Source organism: Convolutriloba macropyga, chromosome 5 (assembly GCF_964194025.1).
Source record: "Convolutriloba macropyga chromosome 5, txConMacr16.3, whole genome shotgun sequence".
Classification (NCBI taxonomy): Eukaryota; Metazoa; Xenacoelomorpha; order Acoela; family Convolutidae; genus Convolutriloba; species Convolutriloba macropyga.
Window position 1 is genome coordinate 76,677,016 of NC_134472.1, and position 23,368 is coordinate 76,700,383.

Consider the following 23,368-nt stretch of genomic DNA (forward strand, 5'->3'; position numbering starts at 1 on the left):
GAGCATCATTACCAGGTTTTAGGAAAAAAAATATATAAAGCGGGAAAACGTAACCTAAGCTAATAACCTAGCTAATACTATATCTAATGCTATAGCTAATACTACAGTTATGGTTAAACTATAAAACTAGATCACCCCATCCAATTCTTAATTTGCCATCAATATTTTCACCTTTAAACACGTCAATAACAAAAAAATATGTGGGTTTTTTTTCCGAACATCCTTACCGATTCTAATAAAATCTCTATAACTGAGTTTCTCCTTCATTATTAATGTCCATGGTAAAATTGTTTTCAAGTACCTTACTTCTTTGTTTGAATAATATGAATAGATTACAGTTTTATCTAACTTTTTGCCTAATAGTAGAAAATAAGTTCTGACTAAGATAGAATATGTTACAATTATTACGTCTTCCTCTACAGAAATACCGTTTTTTTATAGGTAATTTAGGAGAAAAATTATCAAATATCGTTAGATTCTATTGTGTTTTATCTAGATCTTCTGGTTTAACCAAGTTATTCATATCTAATATGAATAGAGTCTTTGCACCAACGTTGGCAATATACTCATATTGAGCTCCAGTTGGACCTATTATATATAAATTGTCAATATCTAAATTGTTTGAGATGAGGTTCTTCAATAGATATGGCCACATTCACTTGGACCTGATATCATACATCTAAAAATAAGTGGTACTGGTGGTTTTAAGAGTTTGTTTGAGATAGGATATAAATTATGACATCTGTGGGTCATTGTCTAGCCGCTTCTGCCGCTTCTGTTTCTCTTTAGTATTAACTTAAAGCCTATTCCATATATAATCTTCTCTAAATCTTTTATAAATCCAAATAGATTTTTTATTTTAATCATCAAATACTTATGACTTATTATTGCACCTCGATAATCACTTTTTAATTGACTATTTCTTTCTCTTTGATCATCTCTAACAAAACAGCTTTCACATTTATCGTCAGTGCTTGTTAGTAATTTATACATTAAAAGATTGGGATGAAAATGATCTATATATTTGATAGTTTTACCAATAAAAATTTTTTGGTATAAGAGAACTAATAATACCATTCTACCATAGTTTATTTATCTAACAATGGCATCATTAGTTATTGCCCCACCAGCATTCTTTGAAACCATAAACTCTATCTATAAATGAGAGTGATATTTGTTTATATGATTTTATTCTCTACTAATTAAAATATTAATATTATTATTTACTGTTTTCATTGTTGCTAGAATATTTGGTTCATAACTTATTATCTTGGCATTGCTTATGTCATTGTTATACATATATTGTTTTTCTAAGTCAAAGTCGAATTTTGTAGTATAAATATTCAGCTTTATTTTAGTTATTGTAATAGCTATAGTTATACCTGAGTCTATAGATAAAGGTGTAACCATAACTATAGCTAAGACTATGGCTAAGACAATAACAATAGCTATAACTATGGTTAAAGCAGTAACTATATCTATTGCTCTGGTGACAGACAACCTAATCATACATGAACAAAAAATATACATAAAGCTTTAATTGAAACTAACGACTAGCATTTTTCCAACTTTAGAATGGTGAAGTCAACACAAAGATTTAACTTAATACGCGCCTATGCTTAATACAGTAAAATTGGGGTTAATTAGCATATCAGTTTGTAATTCGGTGTTTAATGTGAACAGAAGGGACAATCAATTTTTATATAGAGTAGATAATGAATTAAATGTAAATTCTACTTGTAAAGTTTCACTTGATTGTGACGTAATTATTTTTATAGTACCTGGAGCAGATGGATCAGCTGAAAAAGCAGAAATAATAAAAAAGAAACTGAGGGTAATGTTATAATTCAAGGAGATAAAAATACAATGAAATGTATGATGGAAATAAAACGAGGTGCAATTAGTTTTGATGTAGACAACTCAAAAGCATCATTACCAGGATTTAGGAAAAAGTTATATAAAGAGGGAAAATGTACAATTCAAAAACTTTTTGATAATATGGGTTTTAATACTATTAACATTCACTGTAAAGTGGCATCTGGCGTTAGTGATAATAGTAATGATAAGACAAACTATATTCTTTAAACCTAATGGGGCCACCGGGTTACATGATAAACAATATACCTACTAATATGTAAGATTAAATTTTAACTAAAGAAGGAATAGAATATGTAGCGTTTCATATTAGAGATGAGCAAGAAAGACAAACTGACTTTAATGGCGATGTATTGAGATTTAATTACATCTGACGTAGTCAGCTGGTGGAAGTCCCCTCTAGTTTAAGTAGTAGCTAATGCTATAGCTAATACTATAGCTTAAACTATAGCTAATACCAAAGCTAATACTCTAGCTAATACTATAGCTAATGCTATAGCTAATACTACAGTTATGGTTCAACTATAAAACTACATCAACCCTTCCAATTCTTAATTTGCCATCAATATTTTCACCTTTAAACACATCAATAATAATAAAAATATGTGGGTTTTTTCCGAACATCCTTACCCATTCTAATAAAATCTCTATAACTGAGTTCTCCTTCATTAATAATGTCATGGTAAATTGTTTCAAGTACCTTACCTCTTTGTTTGAATAATATGAATAGATTACAGTTTTCTCTAACTTTTTGACTATAAGTCGAAAATATGTTACAATTTTTACGCCTTCCTCTACAGAAATACCGATTCATTATAGGTAATTTAGGAGAAATATCATCAAACATCGTTAGATTCTATTGTGTTTTATCTAGATCTTCCGGTTTAACCAACTCATTCATAGCTAATATGAATAGAATCTTTGCACCACCTTTGGACCGATTATATATAAATTGTCAATATCTATATTGTTTAGGAAGAGGTTCTTCAATAGATATGGCCACCTTCATTTGGACCTGATATCATACATCTAAAAATGTGTGGTACTTGTGGTTTTAAAATTTTGTTTCAGATAAGATATAAATTATGACATCTGTGGGTCTTTGTCTAGCCACTTCATGAGCTCGATGATCCGCGAAGTAGTTTTGCTGATCAAATATGTTATATGTGAAGGAGCTCCGCTCGTCGATGGGTCTCCAAACAGCCACTTCGAGGTTGGGGAAGCAAGGGCGGAGCCCCTTCCCTGATTTTCTGTGACATTTATGATAATATCTAGGAAAACTACGAAGCAGGTTGTTGAACCACGAGCGGAGCCCCCTTCTCTGACTGTCCATGACATTATTTTTATATTTAACTATACATCTTCGTAATACTAAATGATTTAATGCATATTAAATACAAAATCCTATACTCGTTAGATAAATCATGTATAAACAAAAAGCTCTTCAGTTAGTCTCACTATCTTGCTGTATAATATCATCGGAACCTATAATAGTATAATTTTGTAAAAAATATTGGTGGTTTTTCTCTGATCTGCCTATCAAAATAATAAATTCCTCCTAAACTATCTTTTGATAAAACTAAAACGACTAAAACGCAAAGTGTGCGCTCAGTTGGATTTAAATAACAATTATATTATGATCTATATTCTTAATGGATTTTGGCTCTTCATCTCGCATTATTACTTCTATTGGATTTATACTTATCTGTTCTCATTTGTTCAGTAGTTTAATATTACTCATAGCTTGATTCTCAGTAGTATATTTGAAAAAACTTCTTCAAAAGTTAAAACATTCAATTTTAATTATAAAAATGTCTCGTTTTAAAATTATTTTTTTTTCAATTCTAGTTCTTGTGAGTATAATATTTCCAAAAATCGTCCTATAATAAGTATAAGGTTTTCAGAAATACCTTTGGGGGGTTGATGGAAAATTAATTAAAACAGTTCAAGACTGAAGAGTCGATTTTACATGCTTCTTTTTATGTTTCTATGGGATTGGGAAAAACATATTTTGTGAAGAGGAATTTAGAGTAAAATGCGAGTGAAGATCCACGAAGCGGCATCGCCGATAAAGATAAAAACGCCTTGGGTCTTGTTACCCAAACTTCAACTGAAGATAAAGATTCTCGAAACGCTTTTGCCGATAAAGATAAAAAACAACTACACCCAAAGATGGGGATCCACAAAACGGCTTCCCCGATCAGGGAACCTCCTTTGCAGATAAAGATAAATATAAAACTACAACTACAACAAAAATTAAAACCTATATCAAAGTTGATACTAATTTATTTTGTAAGGATGCGGATGGATATAGTATTGGTGATATTGATGATTTATTAACAGGTGATACAGAACAATTTGAAGATAAATTTTTCGTTTTAGATGATATGGGTAACAAGTTAAAGAAAAGGGATAACACAATTCTTCACAATTGGTATAACTGAAAATATAAAGTTGGTTGTAATGTGTCATAAATCTGCTCAGAAAGACAATATGGATAAGGCTAATACAGATACTGTTCATAATACTTGTTACAATGATCAGGCAATCTTAAATAATAATAAAGTTGCCTTTCAATGTAAACATGACTTTCATGAAATATGAAAAGGATATGGATATGATATGACAAAATTTTTTCAAAAAGAAGAAACATATATTGTAGTAGATAACGATAGGTAAAAATTATGATTCAGAAGTGGTTAGTTTTAATGTAAAAATTTCAAAAGGTTAATTTTACTATAAAAGAAGATGAATGAGATAAATAAATAATATTTTTGAGAATCAGTTGATTGAAAACAGATGAAGACAAAGAATTCATTGGTAAATATAATTATAAGTTCTACATAGTAGAGTATTTGAAGTTTAAAGGTATTACTCCAAAATTTATTGAAATTAATAAATTGTATGAATTTTTTCATACTACCACAGTAAATGACTCCTTGTGGTGGTTTATATTTTATATATTCTCTGGTGATCGGGAAGAGAAAGAAATAGAGCAATTAGCTAATAAACTGGTGTAGTTTGTGATCGAGTTGCTAGAAATGCTCGTGGTTGGAGTGAAGAGAAAATTGGGGATAAAAATTTAGCTCAAGTGAAAGATCACCTGATCAGCAAGATAAAAAATGAATAAAAGATCCGGCTAAAAATGAGGAAACTGAGTATAAACAAGTTATTTAAAATAATGAAGTTGATACTAGTACTACCGCTAGTCAGACACCATCTGTGGATGATGCTAAACCACGCAGTTACAATCAAAGTTATCAATTTGAAGAATGTACAGATAAAAGAAATGGACTATTAAGGAAAAAATTCTTTATTAACTTTTTTGAATGGTTAAAGAAATTTTTTTGCAAAGTAGTAAGTAAAAATATTCTATATTCTTAATGGTCTCTTCATCTCGCAATATTACTTCTATTGGTTTTATACTTATCTGTTCTCATTTGTTCAGTAGTTTATTATTACTCAAAGCTTGATTCTCAGTAGTATATGTGAAAAAAACTTTTTTTTTCAATTCTAGTTCTTGTGAGTATAATATTTCCAAAATCGTACTATAATAAGTAAAAGGTCTTCAAAAATTACTTTGGGGGGTTGATGGAAAATTAATTAAAACAGTTCAAGACTGAAGAGTCGATTTTACATGCTTCTTTTTATGTTTCTATGGGATTGGGAAAAACATATTTTGTGAAGAGGAATTTAGAGTAAAATCCGAGTGAAGATCCACGAAGCGGCATCGCCGATAAAGATAGAAACGCCTTGGGTCTTGTTACCCAAACTTCAACTGAAGATAAAGATTCTCGAAACGCTTTTGCCGATAAAGATAAAAAACAACTACACCCAAAGATGGGGATCCACAAAACGGCTTCCCCGATCAGGGAACCTCCTTTGCAGATAAACACAAATATAAAACTACAATTACAACAAAAATTAAAACCTATATCAAAGTTGATATTAATTTATTTTGTAAGGATGTGGATGGATATAGTATTGGTGATATTGATGATTTATTAACAGGTGATACAGAACAATTTGAAGATAAATTTTTCGTTTCAGATGATATGGGTAACAAGTTAAAGAAAAGGGATAACACAATTCTTCACAATTGATATAACCGAAAATATAAAGCTGGTTGTAATGTGTCATAAATCTGCTCAGAAAGACAATATGGATAAGGCTAATACAGATACTGTTTATAATACTTGTTACAATGATCAGGCAATCTTAAATAATAATAAAGTTGCCTTTCAATGTAAACATGACTTTCATGAAATATGAAAAGGATATGGATATGATATGACAAAATTTTTTCAAAAAGAAGAAACATATATTGTAGTAGATAAAGATAGGTAAAAAATTATGATTCAGAAGTGGTTAGTTTTAATGTAAAAATTTCAAAAGCTTAATTTAACTATAAAAGATGATGAACGAGATAAATAAATAATATTTTTGAGAATCAGTTGATTGAAAACAGATGAAGACAAAGAATTCATTGGTAAATATAATTATAAGTTCTACATAGTAGAGTATTTGAAGTTTAAAGGTATTACTCCAAAATTTATTGAAATTAATAAATTGTATGAATTTTTTCATACTACCACAGTAAATGACTCCTTGTGGTGGTTTATATTTTATATATTGTCTGGTGATCGGGAAGAGAAAGAAATAGAGCAATTAGCTAATACAACTGGTGTAGTTTGTGATCGAGTTGCTAGGAATGCTCGTGGTTGGAGTGAAGAGGAAATTGGGGATAAAAATTTAGCTCAAGTGAAAGATCACCTGATCAGCAAGATAAAAAATGAATAAAAGGTCGGGCTAAAGATGGGGAAACTGAGTATAAACAAGTTATTTAAAATAATGAAGTTGATACTAGTACTACCGCTAGTCAGACACCATCTGTGGATGATGCTAAACCACCCAGTTACAATCAAAGTTATCAATTTGAAGAATGTACAGATAAAAGAAATGGACTATTAAGGAAAAAATTCTTTATTAACATTTTTGAATGGTTAAAGAAATTTTTTTGCAAAGCAGTAAGTAAAAATATAAATCCAAAAATTGTTCGTACATAGATTGACAAATATAAAAAAGATAGTTAAAGTAAATACTAAATTGATTTTAATAGATAAAAGAAAAAAAATTAAACACTCTTGCCTATTCAAAACTAGGAGGTTTAATAGAACAAAGACAACATGTAAATAAATAATTGAAATTGTGTCCCATTATTAAATGTAGAAATGTTTAGATTTTGATAAAGAGTTGAAAAATTATTTTACACTAAAGGGGCATCATAATGGTTTCCATATGATCTTAATAACAGAGGGTAATGGATGTAATTATAAACAGTATAGCAGTGTTTACGTTGAGATTATTTGTTATAATAAAAAGACTATTCATAAAACTCCGCCTGTAGCTTTCCAAGCGACTTTAATAAACAGGAGCCCTATCACGGCACTCATTAACAAGTGATAAAATCAAACATCAAAGCTGTTTGGGATGTGCAAGCCACTGACTGAGTCCGTTAACAGATCAAGCAACCATAAGCAGATTAGTGAAGGGGCCTCTGGCCTTGGTGGTACCCCAACCTACCTCACAGATGGTAAAAAATGTATTAAGTTTTATATCACTAAAGCTATACTATTAACTGATAAAAACAAAAGTGCTTGAACACAATGTTCAGCAGAAATCATTACCTGTAAAAACTGTCTTTCTCTCATTTCTAGAGGTAATAATACAACTCAGGTTAAATAGATCTATATATGCTGCTTGTGCAAGGTTTATAAGCATATATTTTACTTTAGATTTAAAGCACAAAAATGCATATTATGTGTTTTTTTTTACAGAGATATAGATTTGCTTATACTTGAAACCAGTTCAGAGACTATGCTCTCAAATATAATATAAAATTATTAACTCTACCCAAGTAGTGGGGAAATTTTGCCCTGTGCGTCAGAGCGAGATCTTTTACAACAACATCATTTTTAGCTATGACCCTGATTTTAACTAAAGTTAGAGCCTTAACTCAAGTTAGAGCCTTAGTCTTAACTCGAGTTAAAGCCTCAGTCTTTTTACACTAATTCGAGTTAAAACCTTAACCCGAGTCAGAATTTTCACTTCGAAGCATCTAAGATTTTTTTAAAATTGAGTAATGACTTAAAATAAAATTTTTAATTTGGTGGTCAGCTGAGCTGTAAATGAAAATCAAAAATATGTTGAGGCGAGTAGTAAATCAAAATCAAAACTTTTGGCGGTGGGCTGAAGGCCTGACTTTGCGCAAAATGAAAATTTTGAAAAAACCCTAATTCTGCGCACAGGGCACTTTTTTCCGCTGCTTGCTCTACTGTGTCTCAATGTGTTGCTTTCTTGAGCTTTTTCGATCGCTACGGCAAAACATCGAAAAATGATACGGTCAAGGTTTTTTTAAATGTTCATGCTGTTGTTAAGTTGAGATCACATGCAGCTCTGCTGGAAAAGAACTGAACTTCATATGAGAAATAAAAACTGAACAACTTTCGATGTTGAGATCAAGTTGTTTACATGTCTTTGTTCTATTAGACCTTCTCATCAGGGAGTTTTTTTTTGGATTTGACTTAGAAGGCCAAAATTTTCAGGTTAACTTTGTCATTCTCCTTTGACATTGTTCCTGGGTCATCTTACGAGTGGACTGTCACCTCAGCCAGTCAGGGATCGAACCCACTCCAGAGAAACTACACCTTCTTCAGCACCAATCCACCCATCACTCCAATTCCATTGGTTCAAGCTGCATCCACTCTGGAGACATACAACACTTTTGTCCTCACAATTGGGAGTGAACTCTTCGTAAGTTGGAAACATTTCATCTGTTTTTCCTGTTTGCGTAAAAATGGAAAACAGACAATATTTAGTGAAAAACAATAGTTTGACTAGTCCAGAGTGTATTGGTGCATTTAGACTGGCCCAGTACTGATCTTGACTGGCAGTTCAGTCCGGGTACTCATAGCCATTTGATAGGTTAAATAACCATCGGGGTAGCGATAGCATTCTGGACGTAGATCATTAGCAACCCACTACAGTGCTGACAGCAGCAACAGTAACACAAATTTTGGGCTAAGACGACCCAGGTTTTGGTCCAGACCCAAATTGAGCTATGATCAGACCCAATCGACCGCACATCCCTGTGTTCCAAGACCGAAATTACAGGGTCTGGAAAGCGGTTCGAGCGCACAATAGTCTGGACCATGGTCTGATTTCGGTCTGATCAGAGGTCAATTCGGTCTGGAAGGTCTGATCACAGTCTTTATAGTCTAGACCATGGTCTCGGTTTGGTCTGATCAGAGGTCAATTCGGTTTGGAAGGCCTGATTTCGAGTGCATTATTTTTTCAATTTTTTTTGTTTTTTTTTATTGAGGGATGTTGGCTCTGTCAAAAGGCAACAAAAAAGCAGCGTTCCGATCAGAGACTCATCTAAAGTAAGATGACTCTGATCAGAAACAAGGAGTCCAGCTGATAGCAAATGCCGGTCCCCTCAAGAGGAAATTTTGATTAACTGAAGACCACGACGTTTCTTGTGGAAAGCTGTCTAAGTTCATCCATTGAGTCACAAATATGAACTAAGGAGTATGGTAAACAAATTTTTTTTCTCAACAGTTAGGTTTCGTTTTCATTAGCAATATTTTCATAATTGGCTTTTCCTTAGATGATTTTAGTTGTGCAAACACCAGTTTTTATGAAATAACATATTATAGCAAAATTAAGGGATTTGTTCATAATTAAAATCTTTCTCTGATCAGACTTTTTTGAGCGCACTTGTGTCTGATCATAGTCTGATTAAGGTATGGGCATAGGTCTGAAATTGAGTCTGGACCATGGTCTGAAGATGGCCTGATCATAGTCTGTTTATAGTCTGGACAATGGTCTGAATTTGGGTCTGATCATAAGCGCACTATAGTCTGGACAGTTGTCTGGGTTCGGTCTGATCAAAGGACATTTTGGTCTGGAAAGTCTGATCAGAGATCATTTTGGTCTGGAAGGTCTGGTCAGAGGTAAATTCGGTCTGGAAAGTCTGATCAGAGGTCATTTCAGTCTGCATAGTCTGATCATAGCTCAATTTGGGTCTGGACCTAAACCTGGGGACTCAAATCAAAAAATTTGAGACGAGCCATTCCTTTGAAACTGGGTCTATGGATTTACAACATCTTCACAAATATATTTAGGCAACTCATTTTCAGAATTTTTTTTTCACTTTATCTTGCCCTTTTGTTTTTCAAGCTCCCAAGATGAAATAAAACTTTGCAAGGTCTTCTCTCACAACTGTTTGGATATTTGAATTCTGATAAAAGCTAGATTGAGACTTTATTGGTTTTCACTTGCTGTTTTGTTACAGTTCAACGGATTTGAATTGCATTGGAGAATTAATTCTCTTCTTTACAAGAAAAGCTTGTTTACAATGTCTTTTTAATCACATTTTTTATCACAATTAGAAGCAATTTTTTTTATCACAATTATAAGCATTTTTATCACACTGGAGTAATGAAAGAAGAGGAAAGAGAGTTTTTCTGATAATTTGTTTTTTTTTCAAATTCAATGATATGTGAGAAAAGCTTCATAACTTTCGGTTAAGAGAAAACGTATTCGATGGCATTGACGTACGTTACAGAAATAAAAGCGGCCGTTCAGATTTTGTCGATTTCGCTAGTTACCTGTTTTGTCACCTGATGATGACTTTCCTCAAAACTGACAGTTCTCATTGAATAGCTACCGAGGCTTAACTCAATTTTTTAAACAATTTTCTGCTTATAAAGCAGTTTTGACGGCTCTAATATCACTTGATTTTGTGGGTGTGAGCTGTTTCTTTGTCATCTGGTTTCTTGTCCCCAAAAAAATGTGAGTTTTTTTTACAAAAACGTTTAAGCAGAAAATAGTTCTTGAATTCAGTTTCTAGATTTTGTTTATCGTGTTTTGCTGAAATTAGGAAGATCTAATTTTAAATCTTTTTTCTGCTTTTCTTTTGTTCATCTTCACTTACTGAGTCTCTTTAAACACAAGTCTCATCGATTCTCTGTTTAGGCATAACAGTATTATTTCTTGTAAATTAGTTTGTTATTGTTTAGTTGCTCTTAGATGAAGTTTGCAGCAATTATATTAGTTCTGTTGGACTCTTTTCTGCATTTTTCGCTTGACAGTTTTACGTCTGACTCATTTGATTTTTCGTCTGCAAAAACGGGATAAACAGGTAGCACAAAGTGGGTATTAAGTTCTCTTAGAGCCTTTCAACCCACTAGTGTCCAAATATGCTCTTCACAGCAACTGTTTTGGAGACTTCTACTTTTGGTGTGAAGTGCGGTTCTTAGAGGTTGATCCCACCATATCAGCTACTCCACCCTTAATTCAGCCCCAGCCCAATCCGCAGACCTGCACATCGTTCAGGCCGTAAGTGCCGGGTGGTTTCAAATAACCCCTCTCAGCGTCAATTCCCCCTTTTTCGTGTTCTCTGTGTGTTTTTGTCTGAAGTTGGCTAAGTTTGCTTTGGGTTGTCAGATATGTTTTAAGTCTCTAAAAAATTATTTTTGGTTTATGCTTCCAGGATATGCTTTGTAAAATGTATACAAAGTATAACCTGGAGGCTGCTCTCACCACAGGTTGCTCTTCTAATGGAGCTCACAGTCAAGTCTTCATCATTAAAACGCAGAGGTCTACCCCAAAATTTCCGCCTTAGTAAAATTGGCTCGAAAATTAGATACATACCATAAACGAAATTAGGAGACATCCTTTGTATCTTACTTTTCGCAAAAGGGGTTCCGCCAATTTTGCGCAATAAAAGAACATTCGGAACGAAAGGTAGGTTACAAGTCTTGTAGCACGTTTCCGCTCAATTTCCGCTCTATTAGTAGCGCGCATTTTGAGCATGCAATAAGCACTTTAATAAAGATTTAATTAAAACTTTCAAAGCTTTAAAGTGCTTTGCATACATGCAACCACAGAAACTGATTTTTTTCCGAAAAATCCCTCACACATCAAAGGCTTTGTGTATCAATTTGGGACTGGCCGATTTTAATAAGTAGTAATAAATAGTACTAATGAGTAGTAATAAGTAGTAATAAAGTACTGTAGGAAGTAATAAAATAGTAACAAAGTACTACTAATAGTAATAAGCTGGTCTTAATTAAATAAGTAGTAATTAAGTTAGGCTTAATTGCGGATTATATGCGAAATCGAGCTACATTGCGTACGAAAAATCGATACATAAATGGAGCAGATGCGTGATAGGTTACAAACTGACATAAATGGAGCAGTTTGTACTTGTATTTCGAGGCTAGGATTAGAACACTTTTGCGAACACGAGTTGCTATTTTCCCTTCCATTTTGCCGGTTTCTGCTACAGTAGCTATTTTCCACAATATTGTTCCAATTTCAATGTATTAACATAGTAAAAACGAACACGAGATACACGCATCGGGCTTATCTGCCCGTGACGATTTGGGTATACCTCTGTGTCGTAATGATTTTAAATGGGGCTCACAGTCGTCAAGTCTTCATAACCCCTCTTTTAAATGCAATTCAATATTTTCACTGCTGAACGTTTACTCTGAAGCTGAATGTTTTCTTTTTGCAAGTTATGACATCAGGATCAAATGTCAGCTTCAAATTCTTGCATTAATGTATATTGTTTCCTCCATTTCTCACGATTATTGGAGCTGCTTCATTAGTCCGGCAAAGAAATTGATGGCCACTGTTAAAGTAACTATTTTTTCACTTTTTTCAACTTTAATTTCTTCAATTATTTTAGGTCCAATTCATTTTGTTTTAAGGCATTTTTAAACTTTAGGTCTACAAAGTTTTTGAGTTTTTTATTCTTGCAGTCAATGGGCTATGATTTGGTAAATTGTGTTCGCCTATCTTCATATAAGTATTTACTCTTCCAAAATTGTGCTTTTGAGCATTTTGACGGTCATCTCTTTTTTCTTTTACAAATCTCTTTCACATCTGGTCCCTCATACTAGGTCTTAAGATAAATATTGGTTTTTTCTCTAAACCTGAAGGCCAAAAAAGAACTGTGTTTTTTTAAAGAATTCTTTCAAAGGCAAGAAAGCGTCGGAATGTTTGCTTTCTTCAGCATTTTTGGTTTCATGAGCATGAAATGCTCGGTATGTTTTATTTTGCAAAACTTTGATATATTTGATTGAAATAACAAAAAAGCGGCAGTGTAAGTGTCTTTTTCTGATTTTCTGCTAGGCTCAGTTCGGGGGACTCTGTCGCCCAGAAGATCGATCAAATAAAAAAACCAAAGGTTTTGAATTGGTGAAGCAAGTGTTTCTTTGTTACTCTGCTATTTCCCCTCTTCCAGTCTTGTATGCGGTTGCAAATTAGGTTGCCTTTAAACAAGTTAATTCACAATGGGGCTCGTAATATCAATTCTAGATGTATTGAAAACAAATGTAAGAAAATTTCTTGCACATCAATGGAAAGGACAAACTTAAGACAATTTATAACAGTAACCAAATTAATAATAAAAACAATATCAGCGCTTCATTTACAAAAGAAACTAAATTGAAAACGCTTGCCATATCCCAACTGTCCTTGCAATTACAAACTTTCAGAGTTCAATCCCACTTTCAATCTCTTCTCTGCTTTTCGCAGTATCTTTTAAAGTTCAATCACACTATACCAAGTGCTTTCTCTCGCTTCTGCGAAAATCTTTCCTGTGTCCAAACTTCTGATTTCACCCAAAATTCTCCAAATTCGGCCAAGTCTGCAGAAATCTCTCAGTGAAACTTCAATTTATACTGAACCAATACGCTCTTATCTTAAGCAAACTTTAATCTCTTAAGAAAAGGTTGCAACTTACACTTGAAATCTGTCATATTCTGTAGGATGTCTTTGTTTGCTATGCAAACAAATCAATATCCAATTATGCTCTGTCATTCAACCACTACCAACCATTTTTCATATTTCCCCTTATCTTAAGTAAACAAACTTGGTAAACTTATGTAAACAAACCCACTACGCTTTCTCTCATATATGCACTTGACATTTCAATCAGTGTTTGCTTAGAAAACATTGAACGTTGCTCTAAAAAAATATGTTATTCCTCTATTTCCGCTACCAAATGAACTAATTGCAATCAACCTCTGTTGAAAATCATGTGTTGATTAAATAAATAAACTCAACCATAAACCAAAGAGCAATTGTAATTTGCAATTTTGAAACCATTTCATGCAATTGCATTTAATTATACATGCCGGAGAGACCAATTTTCTTAAAAACCTAAAAACTTGACATCTACGGGTCATCCAAAGATTATGCGTCCGAAATGAGGGGTAAAATTGATAAAAATAATTTAGGTCATGGAAAGTACTCTCATAGTTAAAATTTCATGGCCTAACTCCCACTAGAACACGAGCAATGACTGCGCACACTTTTCATCCCGGAGAAATTTCCATAATTTCAAACTTAATAACTCGCGAAGTAGTTGCCAAAGGCTCTTCGGGTAAACTTTTTTAGTAGATATAGGGTGCCAGCAGCCGTTGCGAATCGTTTACAATTTGAATATTTTTAAAAAGTCTTGTCGACCAAAATCCGATCAATGCGAATTCGAGAAAAGTGACCATGGTGGGTATATTTTGTCACTAACTGTCCTGGGTTATCTTTTTTTTCCAAATCAAACTCATTTGGGGGCCAGAAATTCGTATTTTTCGGTTTTCGTCTTTCGTGTCTTCCCGCAGCACAGGCGTGCGCTCGTTTCGTGCAGTTTGGTGTGGGGTCGAGTCTGACATTAAATTCGGTTCTGCGAACCCAAATTAGTCTATCCACAATTTTTTGGTCAATCCTACTTCAACTTTTCGAAAAAATACTAATTCATTTTAGGTGGTAACTATCTTCCTGTGTAATTACCAATAATCTCAAATATAGCCATTTTACATCGTAAACCCTTCCCAAGATCATGCAAAACCCTTATTCATACGTGCATAAAATTACGACTGATTAACCCTATTGTTTCTGACACAAACAGTCATACTTCACAGTAAAATCCCCAAAAACCTTCAAATCACACTACTTCTGTTGTTATTAACTGGAGGGTGGGTGGTCGGATTGGCCTGAAAAATAGACACGCAATAGAGTACCATTGGGGTGCCTACCATCATTGATTGGTTATCAACCAATAACTCCTTCCCATCCGGGGGGGGGGGTCGGACAAGTTCTGTACCAACGGTATTGTGAAAAGCTAATAAATTGCCTTTTTTATTTCAGAATGCAAATAATTTTATCCCACAATTTTCTAAACCATTTCCATGATCACCCAATACATTTATGCGCAAGCACATGCTCGTACGACTGGTTTATACAGTTATTTCATCCAAAAACTATCAAATTTTTTTTCAAAATGTCAAAAACCTTCGAAAAACAACATTTCCTGTGCTAATAACCCAGATCGAAAACGCGTAACCGGCCGCGCATACCTATTATATATGAACCCTCATTAAGAGAACCAGCCCACAAAATTTCAGAGCCCAATGATGACTATAACTTAGAGTTGAGGGTTACCAGGTTTGGGAGTGTCCATTATTTTGCAAATTCGAAATAGCACTTTTATTCAATTCAATTTGAAATTCCAATTTTGTTCAAAGTATCTAGCTCACTTCAAATGTTCGCTCTCTAGTTTTCTTCTAAAATTAAATCACTCATTTCGACTTTGACCTGATGCACAAATAAAATTATGCTAAGTAAATGAAATATATCGACAGCTCAGTATGCTTTTGTTTATTAACTTGTTTCTTTAAGATATATCACACAACTCCCCAACCAATAACTCCTTCCCATCCTAGGGGGGTCGGACAGGTTCTGTACCCACGGTATTGTGAAAAGCTGATAAATTGCCTTTTTTATTTCAGAATGCAAATAAATTTATCCCACAATTTTCTAAACCATTTCCATGATCACCTAATACATTTATGCGCAAGCACATGCTCGTACGACTGGTTTATACAGTTATTTCATCCAAAAACTATCAAATTTTTATTCAAAATATCAAAAACCTTCGAAAAACAACATTTTCTGTGCTAATAACCCAGATCGAAAACGCGTAACCGGCCGCGCATATTATTATATATGAACATTCATTAAGAGAACCAGCCCACAAAATTTCAGAGCCCAATGATGTCTATAATTTAGAGTTGAGGGTTACCAGGTTTGGGAGTGTCCATTATTTTGCAAATTCGAAATAGCACTTTTATTCACTTCAATTTGAAATTCCAATTTTGTTCAAAGTATCTAGCTCACTTCAAATGTTCGCTCTCTAGTTTTCTTCTAAAATTAAATCACTCATTTCGACTTTGACCTGATGCACAAATACATTTATGCTAAGTAAATGAAATATATCGACAGCTCAGTATGCTTTTGTTAATTAACTTGTTTCTTTAAGATATATCACACAACTCCCCTCGAGATGTCTGTTTATGAAGTAGCCAAATTTTAAGATAGCGTTCTTATCTCATATTTTCACACGCGTGTCGAGGAAAATTTCTTTTAGAGATATGAGCAAACTTTAGAATATTCTTCTTGCCATGGTTGACAAAACTAGTGGAGTAAGTTTTTTATGACCGTTTTTTATAATAAAAAAATCTAATATTCTTGCCCGGCATCGATAGGGATTGAGTTAATAAGTTCATACTCAAGGAGTTTTGGTATAATGCGAAAACAGGAAAAACTTCATTTCCTTTGAATTGAAACCGGATGTACGGACGTACCGTTTTAAACTGAACATACCGATGATTTCCTACATTTCGGATACCGTCAACAATTTCTGAAATAGGTTTGTTTTCAAAATTTGATCCCTACTGGGGTCGAGATGTCAGCGCCGTTTCAGCTCATCTTTTTGTAAGAAATTTGCTGAATGCGCTGAAATTATGTAAGACAAGCGCTGAATGCGCTGAAATGCGCTGAAATTTCGAAAAGGTTGCTGAAACTTTAAAATTTCAGCGCACCTTTAGCGCATTTCTTACAAAACTTTAGTGCATTTTCATTTCATTTCTGACATAACTTTCAGTACCTTTTCAGCGCTTTTCTTACAAAGTTTGAGCGCATCTTCAGCGCATTTCTTACATGATTTCAGCGCATTTTCAGCACATTTCTTACATAATCTCAGCGTTTTTCATATCAAACGTTTTATTACCATAAAATCAAATTAAATGGGAAGCATTTCAGCTCTCAATAGAGCAGTGGATTAGTTGATAGATGAGACACAATGATCGGGGTTTGAACCACGGAGCGAAAGAAAAGAGCTGAATTTTTTGAAATTTCAGCGGATTTCAGCGTATTTCCTACAAAGTGTCAGCACTTTTCAGCGCATTTCAGCGCATTATAATGTAAGGTTTTACGCTGAATTTTTTGAAAATTGAGCGCATTTCAGCGAATTTCTTTCATAATTTCTGGAAAATTTCTCGAACCGGTTAGCAGTCCGTAAGTCGCTTATCTTCTTCATGGTTGAAATATGCCTGCTTTACCATATCAAATCTTTCAAACATTTCGTGGCTTTTTGTCATATTTTTTTTCTAACGGATGCTTATTTCCATTTGGCCGCTTTGTGGATTACAGAATAGTGTGCCGCTCAACTTAATCAAAATTAGGCTCGCTGAAGGAGACTGACTTCTGATAACTGTCAAACCATCTGCTCTTTGGTATGCAAAAAATATTAATACATCAACACATCATATTACCGGTTGCATAAGTAATATTTTATCAATTTCTACAGAGCGAAGGTTCCACACAGGCAGTTCAATTCAAATGGGCTCAGGAGAGAAGGGTGGATGGATACAACATCACTGACAAAACACTGGGCAGACATATGAGTCACGTGATTGCTGATTCAGGGTGGAGTTTGCACAATTCTCTTCGACTGACAGCCGGTAGAAAGTACATATATGAGGTAAGATTTTATGAAAAGAAAAAAAGAGAGACAAAGCAACGTGAAGCAACCCGTACTTACCCAGGTTGAGGTCCAGACCCAAATTGGTTTTTTATGATCAGACCCAGCCGAGCGCACACCCGTGTGCTCCCAGACCGAAATTACAGGGTCTGGACGGAATTTTGAGCGCGCTACAGTGTGTACGATGGCCTGGAGATGGTCTGATTAGAGGCCATTTTGGTCTGAAAAGTCTGGACCATGGTCAGGAGATGGTCTGATCAGAGGTCAATTTGGTCTGAAAAGTCTAATCAGAGTCGACTTCGAGCGCAATTGGGTCTGATCATAACCTCTTCGAGCGCACTTCAGTCTGATCATAGCTGGTTTCGAGCGCACTTCAGTCTGATCATAAATGGCTGCAAGCGCAACTGGGTCTGACCATAAATTTTTCGAGCGCAACTGGGTCTGATCGTAACCTCTTCGAGCGCATTTGAGTCTCATCATAGTCTGAATAAGGTCTGGGCAATAGTGTGAATTTGAGTTTGGACCATGTTCTAAAGATGGTCTGATCAGAACACCTTCGGTCTGAAAAGTCTGATCAGAGAGCTCTTGTGTCTGGAAAGTCTGATCAGAGGTAACTTGGGTCTGCAAAGTCTGATCAGGGTGAATTTCCGTCTGGAAAGTCTGATCAGAGATAATTTCGGTCTGGAAAGTCTGATCAGACGAAAATTTGGGTCTGAATCTCAACGTGGGTACCACCAAGTCATTTTTTTAACGGACAAAAAAAATTGCAAAAATTACAAAAGTATTTGCTGTGAATTTGAGTAAAAAGTGTAAGGTTCGCGCTCAATGCGGTAAAGGCGGTGAAAAATATTTCTCAGCGCTACCAGCAGAATGCGGTTACAAAATTGTCACCACTAAAATTGCAAACCATACAAATATTCCCCGCTAATATCAAAGATTCTCTTAATTTCACAGGAAATATCGATGAAGTAAGTAACAGATGGCGCAGTGGAATAACAAGTTGGTCACATGCAGGAGGTGAGTGGTTCGAACCCTTCTACGGCAAGTTCTATTCTGTAAAAAATCCGGTGAATGCCGTGAAAAAACATTTTTCACCGCTAAAAACCTCAAATCTTACAAAAATTCACCGCTTTCACCGCATTCAACGCTTAAAGATGCGGGCGCTTACCGTTAAAAAATTTTTTTCCGCCGCTATTTTCCGCCAATCTTACATTTTTTGACAAAACCTCCACCCGGGATATTAAGTCTATATGTTCTCAAAATTCCTCTGGACTCCTGTTTGATAATTTGGTACATGATTCTACCCTATCTGTACGAGAAGAGAGTAAATAAAATCAGAAAACACGCTACATCACAGATTTTCATATGAAATTAAAAATTTTCCAAAATTCACATTTTTTTGAATCGTTTGTTTTGTCTAGGTAATTTATATATTTGTATAGTCGTCGCAAGGTAGCGATAGTTTTGATTTTAGGACACCCGTTTTGCAAAATTGGAAGGTTTTCGTATTCTCATTGTAAGGTTTAGTAGAGATGGCAGTGTGAACTTCCCTCCAATCCGCTATAATGGGGGAGGAGCTTTGTACTCATATGCTTTTTATTGTTAGGTCAAATTTGGCAGATTGATTATTCATCCTAGAGGGTTGTGAGCAGTACGAATAGAAGGCCCCTCCAGCGTATAATATATAATTCAATAAATTGTTTTTGCAATTTTGTCTTTTCCAAGGAGCTAACGAGTCTAATCTTTTGTGAACATTTGACGGATTTTTGTTGTTTCCATTCATATTTTTTTGTGTGTATGCGCATTTTTTTGCCAATTTTGCTGAAAAATTTGCTAAAGCTATTATGAAATAGTTGTTGATTTTACCTCTACAGATATATAAGTATTATTGAACTGTTTGCTCCAATTTTTGGCAAAAATTGTTTCCATCAAGATTCAGCATTTTTTCCACCAAGAAAAGTCACGAAACAAGTCTCTTTAGTCCACTTTGCTTGAATTCAAAGGATTAACACATTAAAAAACTGCTGACACAATCTCAAAAGGCTTGTAGTTGTTAATTCCAGAGAAGGCTTGTTTTACTTGCGCTTCCTCGGTGAGCGTTCTTCAGTTAACATTTTGCCGGTTTTTGATATTCAACAAATTTTTATCCAACAAGCATCAATTCCTTTTGATATATTAAACCCTTTGGTATAACTATTTAAATGCTTATTGTTTGGGACAAATTCCGTAAAAATAGTAGATGCTGGTCAAAAGAAAGAGCAAAAATTCAAAAATAAGAACTCGGTTTGTTTAAAATTGGACACAGTGTGTCGCACAGAGAACAGCATAGGATTTCTTCTATAAAATAGCCAGAAAGCTTGAAATTTTCAAAATCTGAAATAATTACAAAATCAAATTATATTAAATTTTTGCACTTTGACGGAATTTTTACAAGTTCATATAGTTAGTATAACCTCCTAAATCAGAGAAAACTAGGCGAAAACAAACGTATACTTTGAATAAGTGAAAGAAGACTTTGTTTGCAATGTTTGTTGAGAGTTTTTATGAAATTGAAATTCTTGTAATAACATTTCAGAATAAACAAATTCATAACGTTGGTATTGACTTGCAAATAAACAGAAACTTTAACCTTACTTTAAAATTTTTGCATGTTTAACATTACTTTCTATATCAGAAATTAACACAAAAAATCTTCAAAGCGGTCTGAAATCTAAGCACAAGGCCTATAAGTTTGGAAAGGGCGTAGAAATGTCACAAGAAATGAATGTACTCATCGTTTGTGGGAAATGAAAAAAAAAATTTTTTAAATTTTTTAAATTTATTTTGCAATGATTTTTTTAATTTTTTTAAATTTATTTTGCAATGATCTCAGGAAAGTACTCCTTAAATCTAATTTCTGTCTTCAATTTTCTAAAAATTTTTCTGAAAAGAAAAAAGAATGGTGTTCCTAAAAAAGTTAGGCATAGTATGCGCTCAAAAACTTGGACACTGTATCTCGCGAAAAAAAAGTGTTCTTGTTTAAAAAAGCTAGAGAGCCTGAAATCCGACAATTTCGAGAAGTTGCGTTTTGACGGAAGCTCTACATGGATTCCTATTCAAATCGTTGTACAACACAGAAAATCACCGGGAACAAGGAGAAAACAAACGCATATCACTTCTAGGGCACCATGAATAGTAAATATAGGACTTCAGATTTTTTCTTTGCAACATTACAAAAAATTTACTCTCAGCAAACCGACTCTACCCGAAATTGTGGTTCTCTTTGCATTGAGAGACACTTATTAGTCAATACTAGATGGCTCAGGACATCCAAAAGAGAAAGACACGAAAAAGCCCTGTTTCATGAAGGAAAAATGGACTAAGTTCTCCTGCCTACGAAATAACAAAAAACACCAATCAAGTATTGACGCTATCATAAGTAATGAGAAATTAACAACCAACGACCAATCATCAAAATTATTTTCCGCCAGAATCTTGCAAGATAGCCCTTTTCTCAACTATATTTAACACTTGAAGAACGCGCTAAACCCACTCCTAAGCCCTTGAAAAAGAAAATATTAAACGTATGAATATTTGAATGTACACATATTCTGGGCAACAAAAAAATCAAGAGAAAAAAGAACATCAGAAAAGGAGTCCTTCCATTTTTTCGCTTTCTTGTTTCATTTCTTGACTTTGTTATCTTGAAAAGTTTTGTTCTTTCTCTTGGTTCATTTCTTGACTTTGTTATCTTGAAAAGTTTTGTTCTTTTTCTTGGTTCATTTCTTGACTTTGTTTTCTTGAATATGGGTCGAAGATGGGCTGAAGATGGGTTCAAGATGGGTTGAAGATGGGTTGAAGATGCGTTGCAGATGGGTTAAAGATGGGATGAAGACAGACTGAAGTCAATTCCTGAGCTGTACCATGGAGAAAAATTAAGATGAAAACGCCTAAAAAGAAAACGCAAAAGAAGACAAAAACGCGAAAAAGCCGCAAAAAAAAAACAAAAAAAAACAAGCGAGGAAAAACGGCAAGCAGGGCGTGCCAGAAAAACGAAAAAACGCCAAAAAAGAAAAAAACACAGAAAGAAAACGAGAAAAAAAAGCAAAAAAATGAACCATTGAAAGGATTATCGAACCTTTTTTTGCGGAAACAGGTTTGTCAAACATGTTATTGACGGTAAATTTGATATGAAACTTTCCGATTAGGCCCGAGAGAAAAACAGTTTTAAGGAAAGAAAAGTTTGGAATCTATTTTTCTTTCTTAAACTGTGTGATAGCTTCAGTAGGAGTGCTGTTCTGCTATAGAATGGGTTTAGAAGGGGTTGGTAGGTTGAGAAATGTGACCGTGTACGATTTTTGCCAGGTATATCTGTGATCATTGAGAAACGTTGTAATATCGCAACATAAAACGTATGATTGAATATATTGCGGTGAATATGTGTTTCTTCTCTCTCAATTGAGTTCTGACAATTTGGGTCCCTGCTACCTGTTAATAAGTCAAAATGAATTGACTCACAGAAAAGTCTCATGTACAGAACAAAAAGTCGGTTAAAACATTATATATCAAAAGCTTGAACGCTCCGGATGCTTTTTTGTGACTCAAGTTAAATTAAAGTTAAGGTAACTTTAACCTCATCTTTACCTTAAAAACAGTTTACCTTAGGAATGCGTTTAGCAATACGGTTTGACATGCATATTTAAAGTTTTATAAAAGTTTATTTTAACACTTGTTATATACCAAAATCCTACAGTGAACTGAGCAAAATAGTTAATAGAGTCAGTTTTTTCTCTTTTTCAAAAGAATTTTCCACTGTTTTTGTTATATTAACGATTAGACCCTTTTTCTTGTAAATGTTGCAACATAGCCATGTTTCTGGCAGATCTTTCAAGATAACAATTTTTCTGCCAGAATCTTACAAGATAAGCATATTTTGCAAGATTCTGGCAGAATCTTACAAGATAACCATTTGGTCTCGTCTAGGGTAGTGTTTAAATGCTGCCTGTGGGACAGAAAAATATCAAGTTGGAAAAAACTTTAACCCTCTTCAGAAACCTTTGTTGTTTTTATTTTCTTTATATTTTGAAATTTTTTTCATGTTCTGTAACCTACAATGACAAGAGTAAATTATGCCGACTCCCCAGTTGAGATATGGACTTCAGAAGAGGTTGAGGACTCATAATGCATTAAACTTACTGCATTGGTTAGTTTTTTTGTTAGGTCAGACAAAGGACGAATAATTCATTATCAGTTTACCAAATTCTGACTACAGTTTCATCCACAGTAGAATTCAAAAACGCAGCTTCAAAAAATCTTGCTTTAGAGTTTTGTGATTAAATTGCACTTTTGCTGTCCAGTTTTTAAAGCCCGCAATTATCCCTGCAGTGCACCGTGCTCAACACAAATAGCTCAGATATAATGAATTTAGCTCGGCAGCAGCGAACATCCGAAGTTCAGCACAAAACAAGATTTCATGCTCGACTTTACTTGTCCTAAGTACTCACGCTGGATTTAAATATCACTCGTATTGTTAGTCAAAAATGCTCCACCCCCAGAATGTTTTGAAGTATGTTCATAAGTCGATAGCCGAGGCCTATACCTGGGAAGTAGTGGAAAAAA

At 34.2% G+C, this 23,368-nt stretch overlaps 1 protein-coding gene across 1 annotated transcript in view; it reads left to right on the plus strand.

The window, feature by feature from the left end:
* Positions 1–23,368, plus strand: part of LOC142340505 (uncharacterized) — a 53,765-nt gene that overhangs the window by 7,153 nt on the left and 23,244 nt on the right. Inside the window, exons 2-3 of the mRNA XM_075391080.1 lie at positions 8,481–8,688; positions 17,597–17,770. Coding sequence (XP_075247195.1) covers positions 8,481–8,688; positions 17,597–17,770 — 382 coding nt within the window. The remainder of the gene's footprint in view (positions 1–8,480; positions 8,689–17,596; positions 17,771–23,368) is intronic.